The sequence below is a fragment of the Gouania willdenowi genome, chromosome 6 (assembly GCF_900634775.1).
Source record: "Gouania willdenowi chromosome 6, fGouWil2.1, whole genome shotgun sequence".
Lineage (NCBI taxonomy): Eukaryota > Metazoa > Chordata > Actinopteri > Blenniiformes > Gobiesocidae > Gouania > Gouania willdenowi.
In genome coordinates, this window is record NC_041049.1 from 7,480,471 (window position 1) to 7,494,124 (window position 13,654).

General features: G+C 38.7%; 1 protein-coding gene across 1 annotated transcript in view; it reads left to right on the forward strand.

Annotated features, from left to right (window-relative positions):
- Positions 1-13,654, forward strand: part of rassf3 (Ras association domain family member 3) — a 74,308-nt gene that overhangs the window by 5,133 nt on the left and 55,521 nt on the right. The window contains exon 2 of the mRNA XM_028449929.1: positions 7,147-7,259. Within this exon, the coding sequence (XP_028305730.1) occupies positions 7,147-7,259 (113 nt within the window). The remainder of the gene's footprint in view (positions 1-7,146; positions 7,260-13,654) is intronic.

The window sequence follows — 13,654 nt, forward strand, 5'->3', positions numbered from 1 at the left end:
ACAAAAAAGAAGAAGAGAATATATATACATTAAAAGAAGAAGAAGAAACATAAAATAAAACTTAAACAAGAAGGTATTTATTATTGATACACAAAAAAAAAAAGGAAAACAAGGTTTTTAAATGCTTTAAAAAAAAAAAAAAAGGGTTTGGGGACTTTTTCAGGCAAAGTTAAAACAGTTTTTATAAAAAGGCAAGTTTAAAAGCAAGTTTTCAATAAAATTTAAGAAGAAGGTATGATTTATGTTGAAAATTAGATTTTTTTATGTTGAGCTCAGAAAAACTGATTTGAGACGTTAAAAGAAACAAGACGAGGTAACAAAACAAAAAGAGACACAGACAGTGAGTGAGTTCACATCATAGAAACTCATTTTGTACCAGTGTGAGAAATACTGTGTGTGTGTGTGTGTGTGTGTGTGTGTGTGTGTGTGTGTGTGTGTGTGTGCTGCATCAGCTGCCATCCATTTATTTGTTCAGTCTTTGTGACAGTTTGGCTCCAAAAAACACACTCTGCGTGAGCTGGAGAACGACACACCAACAGTGTGTGTGTGTGTGTGTGTGTGTGTCAGTGATGGGAGGGATCCACACACACAAACCAAGGCTCAGACAGACACATGATGGAGGGCAGAGAGGGATGATGAGACCATGGCCACTTCTTTGGATAGAAAAACTTTGACTTAAGTGTGTGTGTGTGTGTGTGTGTGACGGAGAGCTGTGTTTCTATGTATGTGTGTGTCCGTGTGTCTGTGTGTGTGTGATGGGATTTTCCAAGAATTTTAGTAAAACTTTTCGGCGGATGTCGAGGTTTTTTTACGGCTTTCCTAAAGTGATGCAGCGCTCCCGTCGTCTGGAGGTGGGGCTGCTGTGGAGAGAATCTGGTGAGTTTGGAACGATTTCAAACTTTCCCCTTAAAATATTTCCATTTAGACCCACACTTTTAATGTGGAATAGAGAAAAAACCTACATGTATGAACAAATGTCGTGTGTTGTTTTGATGCCGCCTTTGTGTAATTGAAAACCTGCAGCTGCTTCACTCACGGTTCGATTACACAATAAAAGCACCTGAAACTGGGCATGAGCTGGAGGAAAGGAGACAGAAGTCAGCAGATGGCTAGTGTGTTATTGTTGAACACACACACACACACACACACACACACACACACACACACACACACACCTGTTGTCTCTTTGTCTCCTGTAGAACTATTGGCAGCTAAAGATTCCTGCTAATCACAGAGAGCTCATCCTCTTCTATTCTGTTTGATTTCCACTTTGCTTGCTCTTATTGTGAAACTCAGAGGTCAAAGGTCAGAAATGCTCAGACGTCAGGTTCCTATAATGTGTGTGTGCGTGACTAGTTTTTAGCACCACGGTGAGAATTGGGTCGGTTTGTGCAGACTCCAGAGGGCAACGATGAGGGTTCAACTCACATCACATACATCCTAATGCTGTAAAGCTGCAGTCACAGCCCCATGTGGATCAGACCCAGTATTCCCAAAGAGTTTTACAGCAGCAGCCACAGAGAACGACTCCTCTACCATCATCATAGTAATGACTAAAGCAAACCCAATATCCTCTTTTCCAAATATTGGCAGTTCTAGTCCCATTAGTAACAATACAGTACAGGTTCAAATATTTTGGCACCCTCATTTTCTAGAAAAATTCCAATAAAATGCAATGCAGATGAAACTCAGTGGGTTAAATTAAGAACCAACCTGACATAAATGCATCAAATTTGATAAAGATTGGTCACAGAATCAATATATTGATCTGGATCCCCTCCATAATGTAATGGAATCTTCCATGGCGTAAGGTCTATCTTTCCTTAAAACAAATGTATAAATCTGTCAAGTACCTTTAACGTAATCCTACTAACAGACAAACAAATCAATGACAATAAAAGTATTACCTTCTTGGTGGAAGTAATAAATGTTGAAGGTTGAAATTGTTGCTTGAAAAATTGTTGGACTCATAATAATAATCATAAACACTTGGTTTCTTGACAAATGGTCATGTAACTTGAATTTTAGAAACTTTTCTCACATTAGCTTCTCATAGAAGGATGCCAAGGCGGCACCGAAGTGGAAATGTTTCCATAAGAAGTATTTTTGTTTCGTTCTTACGAAATGGCATACTAACATACAGTATATAGTAGGGGTTAATATGATTAGGATGATGAGTGTTCCCACTGAAGTATACTTCCAAGTTTTCCAAGATGTATTTCCAACCTACAACGACAAAAACCTGAATCACACTGAGGCTAAATATCTGTTGATTCTCCACCTTTGAAAGTTCTGAAAGCATTTTAAGTGAGAAAGTGACCAAGTAGAATATCAACATGTGCTCATTTGATCCAAAAACTCACATTTAATTCTGACATTCAGAATTTTCGGCCATTGTGCTACTGACAAACTTACGGTTCATTCAACACAAGAGTCCTATTTACAAAAGTGTTAAAAAAACTAATGGAGGACAAGAAGAGATGCTTTTGTTTTGAAAAGGTGATGTTTGATTTTTAGCTTGAAGACGGTCCCAAGATTATTTTACGTTCCGCTCGCAATGCATCATGGGGCGGTTGAGTATGACTAGTGTGTCCACCCTGCATACTTAAAGAACAAGTTCGGATGAACTACAGCCAGGCCTGCAGTACGTCTCCACGTACTACGTTCCTGAGAATTCAGTCAAATGACTTCGTTCCACCGAGTAAAAAAATGGGGCTCCCAGGCAACCCCGTGGCTCATACGTAATAATGGCCCCCATTCATATATTGGTATGTGTCAATGATTTGGTGCCACCAACTGTGGCAATATTTGGCTCACAAATAAATGAAAAAAAAAACTTTAATGGAATATGCCGAACAAAGGGCTGTGGGCCCCCGGGCCCCTAATCGAATTGTGCGCGGCATAATCGTAATCTACGGTGAATTACATTTGAAACAATATATCACACGACTATGTTCCCTTGCTTTCAAAACAAGATTCCTATTTTAAAAAGCGTTAAAAAACTAATGGAAGACAGGACGATTTTACGTTCCACTCGCAATGCATCATGGGTAGGTTGAGTATGACTTGTGTGCCCACTGTGCATACTTAAAAAATGTCTTGATATGGTATACATCTGGGTATTTCTTAGGTACTCTATCTTTTTATACTATCTAATGTGAATGCCCTACATACTCATTTTGACTTCAGACTTAGTGTGTATGTGTGTGTGTGTGTGTGTGTGTGTGTGTGTGTGTGTGTGTGTGTGTGTGTGTGTGTGTGTATCCGGACTGATTGAGTGCAATCGATTTGTAGCTTCAGTGAAAAGCTTTTATCCCTGAAACAGCCGAGTGGATGAAAAGAAGAGAAGGCAGCAATAATGAGAGGATGACCACTGACGGATGATGAAGATAATCACTGTACTCTCCACTCCTGATGTTAACAGAGCGCCCCAGAGCGCCCCAGATCACCTGTTATCGCCGCCTGCGCGATGAGCCTTAGTTATTGCTTAAGTCAGGCCCCTCCCCCCACACTGGCATGTGGTGCGCGACGCCCTGAGGCGGCAGAGCCGCAGACCCTGGCCTCGCAGGGCACCGCCCAAGCAGGGGTCACCCCGCACCGCACCCGCAGGCATGCAAGGGCGCGGCTCACCTGGCCCGCCCCGGAAGACCCCTGCCAGGACTAACCCAGCTAGCAGGCCAAGCCCGCCGGACTCCAAGAGCACCCCCCCGGGACAGGGAACTCCCCGGGGAGAGGCCCCCCACCCCAGCCCACAAATCGGCCACAATCCAGCAGGGCCGCACAGCCCCAGACGGCGTAAGGACAGCAGCCCAGGCCTCACCACCCACCGGACAGCGCAAGTCATGGGGCAACGCCCTCCATTGGTGCGCGAGCGACCGACGGCCACCACCGCAGGAAGGAGGCACACCAACGGCACACATCTGGTGCGGTACAGCAGCCCCCAGCCAAGGGCGCCCATCTCCCAAACCGGGGCGGCCTGGCCACACACTGAGGGGAGCGCCCCCAAGGCAACCAGTAGACGAGACAAGCACAAAGCCACACCCTAAGCGAAAGAAGCACCTCCATGCCCTGCCAGGCCGCCCGGAGAGACCCCGCGAAGAGAGCACCCAGCAACACCCCATCACGCCCCCCAGAGACCTACCGCCCCGCCACGCCTGACCGCACCATCCTGATGTATTTGTGCTCTCATCAGAGAGCACAAATACAGAATCTGTCTTTTAATGCTAACGGCTGCTGTCTTGTTTTACCTAAAATTGCCTGACCCTGCCCATTGCTGCGCAGGAACTATAATCTTTCTATAATAGTTCATCTTCTGCTGGTAACCACTGAAAAAGTGGATGAACTGTGCAACAAAAGTCATTTTTATTATAGTTTTCATCCTTCTACGTTTGTTTTTTGATGTATTTTTAGGTGAATGGGTAGATGGCTGAGTGGAGGCATGAATGGAGGACTGGGAATGTGTATTTTTTTCTCTGTGGGTCAAGCTCATTGTCAGATGGGATTTAGTTGGATGATGAATAAAGGAAGAATGGGAAGCTGGACAGACGGACTCAGGCTTGTTCCAACAATCTGTAGCTACAGAGCTGTTAGAGTTACATGGATGAGAGTAGAGAGTCACTGTGGTTGACTGAGTCAGCAATCCTTCTACACCACCCTCCTGTGTGTGTGTGTGTGTGGGTGTGGGTGTGTGTGGCATCTATTTGACTGTTAAATCACTCACTCAGCACAACAACTCTGATGGCAGCACATCAGCGTCTCTAGTCTGAGCAGAGCTGCTGAAATCACTTTAGGGAAAAGACACCAGTGTGTGTGTGTGTGGTTATGATAACTGTGTGTGTGTGTGTGTATGTGTGTGAGAGAATAAGATGAAGATGGGAGATGGGAGCAGCGATTTGCAAACTGTCGGATAAAATCGGGCAGCACATGAAAAAGGGGTCGACAGGTAGGACCTAACACACACACACACACGCACGCACACATATACACACGTTCCTGCGTGCAGTTAAAGTACTTTTTTTTGTATGTGTCACTAAAGCAACAAATAAAAGTGTTGCAGGTCCTCTGTTTTCATCATGATGTGCACTAATGTACTAAATAGTGTTGAATAAAAAGGTTTATATACAATTCAAGGAATAGACAATGTGTCCTTTAGTGGTTTCTTTGTGTTTTTGTCTTGTTTTTCTCCTCCTCTGTTTACTTATTTAATTCATTCAAGAATAAATTACACTAAAACAAACCTGAGGTGTTTGTTTTGAGCTCTGCAGCTGTCGCTGTGTTGTTGTTTTAATAAAAGTGTCACAATTTTATCAAGTCATAGGGTGAAAGTAGGAAGACTTCCTCACATTGTTGAGGAAGAAACTCAGTGAAACCAACGATAGATGACTATCGAAAAGTGTTTTGAGTGAAATCTTTGTTTCGATGCAGTATGAGGAGGCTGCTGAATATGAAACAAATATTTTATCTTTGAAACCAGACCAACTTGTTTATTTTGCAAATCGCAAGTTTTTCACACGACAAAGGAAAACTACCGTCCAAGTGGCATATCCGTGTTGATAGTGTCCGTCTGTTCCCGGCTGAGTTTGAGCAGCTTTAAAAGTTTAGTGCAGAGATGATGGAAAAGCTAAAGCGGAGCCACAAAACTGTGATTGTCTGATCCAAGGGCCACGTGATCAACATTCATATCAGCATTTAGAATAAAGACCGATCTAAGTGTCAATACAGGAAAGTCTGTTTTTTCTGCCATTTTGTATATTTTTCTATTATTTGCCTGTGTGTGTTTGTCCTTTGGTGTACTTTTTTTTTATCATTTTGTTTGTTTTTAGAGTCATTTTGTGTATTTTTGTTTTGTGTGTTTTTAGAGTTATTTTGTTTTTTGGAGTCATCTTGCAGTGTTTTTAGTGTAATTTTGTGCATTTTTTTTTCTTCTTTTGTATATTTTTAGAGTCATTTTGTGTATTATGAGTAGTGATAGACTGACACATCGGCCGATTTTTGCGTTTTTTACGTGTATCGCCATCAGTCGATGCGGGCTGCTGTGTTCGTCAATCCGCATTATTTACAGAGAGCAGAAATATTTTTAACTTGTTCTTGTTCTACATCATCTGTTTTTAATATTTGTTTGATATTTTTTACTTATTGTCATTCTACCTCACCATTGTTAATTTCAATAAATGTTCCTTTTTTAAAAAATTGAGACTCGTACCATTTGTTTTCATCATTGTGTAATTTTTATGATGTAAATTGAGGAAGCAAAAGTAATATTGGCTCAAGAAAATCAGCAGTCTGTATCGGTCATTGGCTGAGGCTGATGGAAAAAAAATCTGTATTGGTATCGGCCCTAAAAAATCCATATCAGTCTATCCCTAATTATGAGTCATTTTGTGTACTTTTGTTGGTTTTTGTGTGTGTTTTTAGTTGTTTTGTGTATTTTTATTGTGGTTTTGCGGGTTTTTACTGTTATTTTGTGTGTTTTTGTGTATTTTTGTTGTTTTTGGGGTTGTTTTGTATTTTTTTGTATGATTTTAGAGTCGTTTGGTTTTTTTTGAAGTCATCTTGTGTGTTTTTGTGTATTTTTGTTGTTTTTGGGGTTGTTTTGTGTATTTGTTTTGTATGATTTTAGAGTCGTTTTGTTTTTTTTGAAGTCATCTTGTGTGTTTTTGAGTCATTTTATGTATTTTTTGTTGTTTTGTGTATTTTTGTTGTTGTTTTGTATATTTTTAGTATCATTATGTGCATTATGAGTCATTTTGTTATTATTTTGTGTGTTATGTGGGGGTTGTATGACAGAGCTGCCCTCGGGCCACCAGTTTCTCCATGTATGGTGTGGTTTATTTAGTGAATCTGAGAGAGAACAACTTAAGAGGCAACTTTGTCCTCATGTGCTGCTAAAACATGAGGACAGACACAGGACAAAGTTTGTAGTTATTTTTATAAGAAGACACACTTTAGTTTGTATGTAAATATAAATGAGATTATGCGCCACAGCTCGTCCCTCCCTTTCATATCTGGTTGACGTGTGAATTTGCATGTTGATATTTGCATTTCTCAGAGGATTATTTGCTTTGACCTTGTGTGTCTTGTTTTGGCTTTTTTTTTAAATTTCTGTCTTAAGATCAGAGACTGATGAGAGGATGTGTTTCTCTGCAGGTTGTAAGTACACGTGTCACGCAGCGTGCAGGGACCAAGTGTCACTGGACTGTCATCCTGCAGCATCTCCTGTCCATCAGGACCAGATCAACAACAACAACACACCACTGCAGGTGAGTTAGCATCTCATGTCTCACATGATGTCTTCTATCCTCCTTTCTATCCTATCAAAACCACGTCCACACAGTGGATTCACAATAATTGTACAATTCTTGACATTTGCTGTAACATTTTAAGTGATTTATTGATTTTAATGACTATTAGATTTGTCCTAAAATGTTTTTTTAGTTTCTCTCAAGCCTGAAACATGTGTCAGTTTTTCCCTTTTGGTGCCATTTTTTTCTATCTTAGTGTGTAAAACATTCAGTTCCGATCATTTGTCAAATTGCTATCATCATAATGTGCTTCCCTTGCTTTTATTATTTCAAAATTCCACCTTTGTACCTGAAAAATGTTGTTTTCTTAATGTGTGTTTCTAGTATGTATTGATAAAATAAAAGGGCTTTATTTATTTATCTGTAAATATTCCCAAAGAAACTCATAAGATAATTATTTTTTATGTTGGTTATCATTATTATTTTTTTTCACTGATTTTCCTTCTTGTCCCAAAATTGACAATATCTAACTTTTCTGTATAAAATAGCTTTGAGAGCAACTCTAAAACTTTACATGTAATACTACGTATAGCCGCAAGAGAGCGCTGTACACCAACATTTATGTGAATAGAATAGAATACAACTTTATTTATCCCCAGAGGGGAAATTCACATTTGCAGGAACAAAATATAAGAGCAGAGTAAGAACAAAAATAAATACCAGCATCGGATTACAGTGCAAAAAGTAGAAAAACAACAACAAGAACAACAGAAAGAAAAACAACAAATATGCAAATGACAAAAGTGGTTTGTTTCAGTATCTGCCAGTGATTTATCATATATAACTTGTGGTTTACACTTTAGTATTGTTTGTATGACAGTTTGTATGACTTTTGAGAAGGTTTGAAACATGCTGGATGTTATTAACTGTTTGTTGAAGAACTTCAGACGGTCTAAAGCAGGGGTGTCAAACTACATTTCGTTCAGGGGCCAAATACGGGGCAGTTTGATCTCAAGCGGGCCACAGATATTAAGCAAAATAACGAGTAATTTCAACATTATTGTGCCAAAGTTTGCATTTCTATGTATACATAAAATACAAAACAAGCAATAAGTGATATATATATCAGTCCCAACAACACAATCTTCAATTTGAATTGTTTTAGATTTTGAGACCAATTTATTTAAGGGAAATATGTAAAAATTTGCAGGAAAATTTAAGGATTTTGTAAGAATTTAGAGTTTTATTCCCAACTGTTTAACATTAAAAATGACTGCAATCATGCGATATAAGTACCGGGAAAACTGTGAACCCCTACATATATTGTTGAGTGTCGTTTACACAATGATTTGTGTTTTCGTTGTCATTTTTACTTTCTCCTGCGGGCCGAATTGGATGCTCCAAAGGGCCGGATTTGGCCCCTGGGCCATGAGTTTGACACAGCTGGTCCAAAGGCCTAATCTTTGCATTTAGTGTTTAGAAATTAGTTAAACGTTAATTATTATACCGGTTTATATTTACTATCAATGTTTCTTGGGTTTTTTCCTATTTTTTTGTGAGATGAATGCACAAACTCTCGCACCCTGACTGCCTAAAAGCATCTTTCACCGTGCATGATGTATGTTGGTGAGTGCTTGTGCACATCTCTACTCCCTAGAAAATTACAGCGTGGTTTGTCATAGGTCTGGTTTATGTTAATGTTCTGACTTCACCAGGCTGTGTTGCAACTTTCCATATCTGCATTTGTGTGTTTGTGTGTGTGTGAGTGTGTGTGTGTGTGTGTTGCAGTTTATTTCCCATCTCGGTTACAGCCACAGGCAGGCACAGAGAAGCCTCACACAAACATTTGAATGATGCTGCTTTGTTGATTCCAGATTATGAGATGAGAAGTAAAGTCACATTTTTTCAGTAAATATTTTAAAATGATCTCATTTTCAAGGCTATTCAAATGATTTTTTATCAATAAAGAGCAAATTGACGGATTGCAGCTTCACCTTTAAAGTAAAGAAATGTCGATTTATTGATTGGTTTATTTCAAACATGTAAAATGATAACAGAATAATAGTTTTAAAAATAATAAAGAGGATGAATTAGAAATAGGCCATTGTTATAATCCATAAACACTTAAACATCTCAATTTACATGTATGAAAAGGAGTAGGAAGAAAGGTAAACTTATTTAATTCTACCCCTTTATTCACTACTGATTTTACAATATAAGGAATTACCCATATACCATCATACAAACAATCTACATATTCACAAATAGTACATAGCTAATTGGTATTACTCAAAACAGAAAAAACAACAACTGGTGATTAGTAAAGCGCTTCCTCCTGTACTTTGTGAAGAAAATCATTTCTTTATTGCTTATTTTTTAACTCCACACTCATTCTATAATAATAATAATAATAACTTGGCAAGACCTGTATTTGCAAGATGAATATTTGGCAATGGAAAATTTAAAAATACGGCAAAAATGACAACCAGTATCTGAATTTGTTGACAATTGAAATTGAAAATTATAATGCAGGAAAAACAGAATACGGACCTTGACCTTAAAATAGGACCTTGAGCAAAGGTCAAGGTCACACATTGAAAGGAAATGTTGTTCAATGGTACCAGTCTGAGCACTGTATCTCAATTTGTGGCCAAGTTATAGGGGAAAAAGTTTTTTGTTGTCTTGGCTGAGCTTTGTCGACCTGAAAGCGTTGAGGTCTCACTTTGTTGATGCGACATTGACCTTGACCTTGACATTATGGCTCCAAAAAAGGTTGACTGCACATCCTTGACATTGCCCCTATGAGATGACATATGTATCATTAGTGCTGCATTAATAGCATAGTAGGAGTTCCAGGACATAAGAGATGCGGAAGAAAAAAAATAAAAAACTCGTACAAGAACAATGATATAATAATAATATACTACATCAGTTTTATATAGTGCTGTCTCTGGGACTCAAAGCCACTTTACAGAAGACAGAAAAATAAAGAAATATCAATAAAAATATAAGAAAGGTTTAGGAAAAGCTAGTTTGAAAAGGTGGGTTTTAAGGAGTGTTTTAAAGTTCTGTTCCATAGTTTTACGCCTCAAATGGACATAAAAAAAACTTTCAATGTTGTTTGAACACTTAAAATCTTTCAATTTATTAAAAAGTTGTGTTCCTAAAATAGCCTCTTTTTCTGTCTATGCTCGTCTTTAAATACGACTACTGACATGGTCAACATCTCAAACATCTGCATTAAATCACTCTACATCTCATGTTCAGGCTCCTCCACAGTGATGTGGTTCAGTCTGAGCTGCAAGAGGATTAGCTCAGCACATTTCCAACCAACCATGAACAAACAGTCCAATAGTGCGTAAAACAGAGCTGTGGGCCTGCGGCAGCGGCTGCTGCTGCTGCATAAAAACACAACATTTTATGTGTATGTAGTTGGAATCGGGTGTGTCGCGATGCTGGTAAATCTACTGAGGCTGGTTTGAACATGTCTGATCATAATCAAAATTTAAATTATCACAACATCAGGTAAAATGTTAGATTTTATGCGGAAATTGTTTGACATAAAGCTCATTTTCATTTATTTTATTGCAGCTGAAATCCTGATTCACACACTTCTCATGCTTCCTAAACCACTGAGATTTATTGAGGATAACCTTGTCTGCAAGATGAATGCTAGTGATAAAAACCCAATATGCTGCGGGTGCTAATAATTAGCTTCATGCCAGTGTTGAACTCACAGATTTGCAGGAAACACTGTCTTTTATTGTGAAACATTCTAGAATTAATGTTCTCTTAAAATCTGAAAAAATTGTGTTTCCACTTTGTTATCGTGAATGAACAATTAGGGTCTAAGTTCTCCTTTCCTGCTACGTGCAATGTCAAAATCCTTCCACAGTAATGTTCCCGGTCTTCTTTGGAATAACATCTCAATGTTTAAATAATTGGATGACATGTAACTAAGCACTAAAACATTTAAAATTATAATGTGATGTCAACATGATATGTGAAGTCTGATTGGCTGAAATCTCCAAAATGGCGACACCCTCATATAAAAGGATCTAATTTTTGTTTTTGGCTAAAAGTTGATATAAATGACTCAAAAGACATTTCTCACACAAATTAGTCACAAAACATTATTATTCAGCTTCAGAGCGATCTAAAGTTGAGCTATTGTTTTAATGAAGGAAACTAAACTTGCTTGTTTGTAGTAATACTAGACAAACGTAGACATGTTCCCCTGAATCTGAGTCCGTATACACCAGTAAAGTCAAACTTTGTACTGGTGGCTAAAGCACCAGTAAGTAGGTCAGTAGGTACAGATGCAGCCCTGATTCTTACTCGTCCTAATTTAAGTCAGTTGATCCTTCAAACACATCGTAATAGAAAAGCAGCAAATTCAATTAGTGTCAGATCTATTATGAACAACATGCTGCTTGAAATACAATAACCAGATGGTATTTTTTATCTAAATCTGACCCCTTCACATCCCAAAGAACAGGCTGAGCACACACAGGCAATTTAAAGTTTGACGTTAATTCCAGTCATCAATCAGAATTATTCCAAATTGTCCGTAACTTCGTAACACGATAAACAGTCAATTTAATTATCCAGCCTGAACATCCAGCAGGAGAAATAGGGACACTAGCGAAGAGGAGTAAGAGTTGTCTGCTTTATACACATTTAGTACAAAGTACTAGATCAGCAGTGTCAAACACATTTCAGTTCAGGGGCCAAATACGGAGCAGTTTGATCTCAAGTGGGCCACAGATTTTATGCAAGTAATTTTAACTTTATTATGCCATAGTTTGCACTCCTACGTATACATAAAATACAAAATATGTAAGAAACTGACCATATCCAAGCAATAAGTGACAGATATCAGTCCCAACAGGACCTCCACTTTAAATTTCTTAGATTTTGTGACCAGTTTTCAACTGTTTAACATAAAAAAATGATGCAACCTTGGGATAAAAGCACCTGGAAAACTGTGAACCCCTGCAAATATTGTTGATCATTTATGCAATGATTCATGTTTTCTCTGTAATTTTTTACTTTCTCCTGCGGGCTGAATTGGATACTCCAGAGGGCTGGATTTGGCCGCGGGCCTTGAGTTTGACACGTGTACGATATGTTTTCCAACAAAACTCTTTTAGAGTGACACCCCCCCCCTCAGGCTCTGATACAGTCATTTCTTTTCCGACCTGTTGGTGTTAATGAGTCTCCTTTAGAGCCGGAGAGAAAACATATGAACATTCCTGCTCGTGTGCACCTCCTGTTTCTTCTGCCTCCCATTCCTTTAATGTTTCCCCCTCTTTGCTCCAGTGTTTGTCTTTCCCAGCAGACAGGAAGTGGACCTTGCTCTGAGTTTCTCTCCTGTTCGTCACTCATTTACCGCCTCACCCCTCAGAGAAACACAGGCTGAGGGGAAATTAATGGCTGCCTGTACACACACACACACACACACACACACACACACACACACACACACACACACACACACACACACACACCGACACACACACACACACACAGAGACTTGGCAAATGTTTATGTAAGCATCACATCTATTTACTGTATTTAACCCATTAACAATACATTGTGCAGTCGTCTTTACTTCTTTCATTCTTAGTTCTTAAGTGTTGCCATGAAGTAGTTTATTTTTGATGTGTTCTACTGTATGTTGCCTGTTAGAAAGTAGGACATATGCACAAGACTTTGGACTCAAAGGTCACAGTTACCAAACTTATCTTTCTGCGCTGTATTTACATGGGTTGTTTTTAGTATTTAAAGCACCTTAAGTCACTATTCAAGGCCAACATTGTGCCATTAAGGACTACTCAAGCGGCACTTGTGCAATATACACGCTTGTAATTCAGGTGCTGATTAGGGTTTGGCATCGTTTCAATTTGAACAATTCTGGTTCTGATTCTGAATCCTTGTTTCAATTCCGATTCCTAACGATTCCCGATTCTGTTCTTTTAAGAAGCAGTTGTACAATGTATGTATTGTGTACAATGTATATTATATATATTGTGTATATATATATACATGTCTATAAACGTGTATATAATGTACAATTATCATGTTTGTTGTACACCCTGCTGTACATGATCTAATCTTTTAAAAGGTGTTGCCCTGAGCTGAGTTGCTATTTTTACTAAAGTGAAGCCACACTTTAGGCTACCGCTGTTCACGATATTGCAAACACTTCCGGTAGATTCTTCTTTGTTGGTGTTTGGTTGGCAGAATTTACCGAATTTACAGAATTTAATTCAGTTCAATTCAACTTTATTTAGATAGTGCCAATTACAACAATAGTCATCTCGTAGCAGCGCTTATCAAAATATAAAATTCTTAAGAAAAAAGCCCACAAATCCACATCACATCAGCTACAGTGGGAAGAAACAAAAACT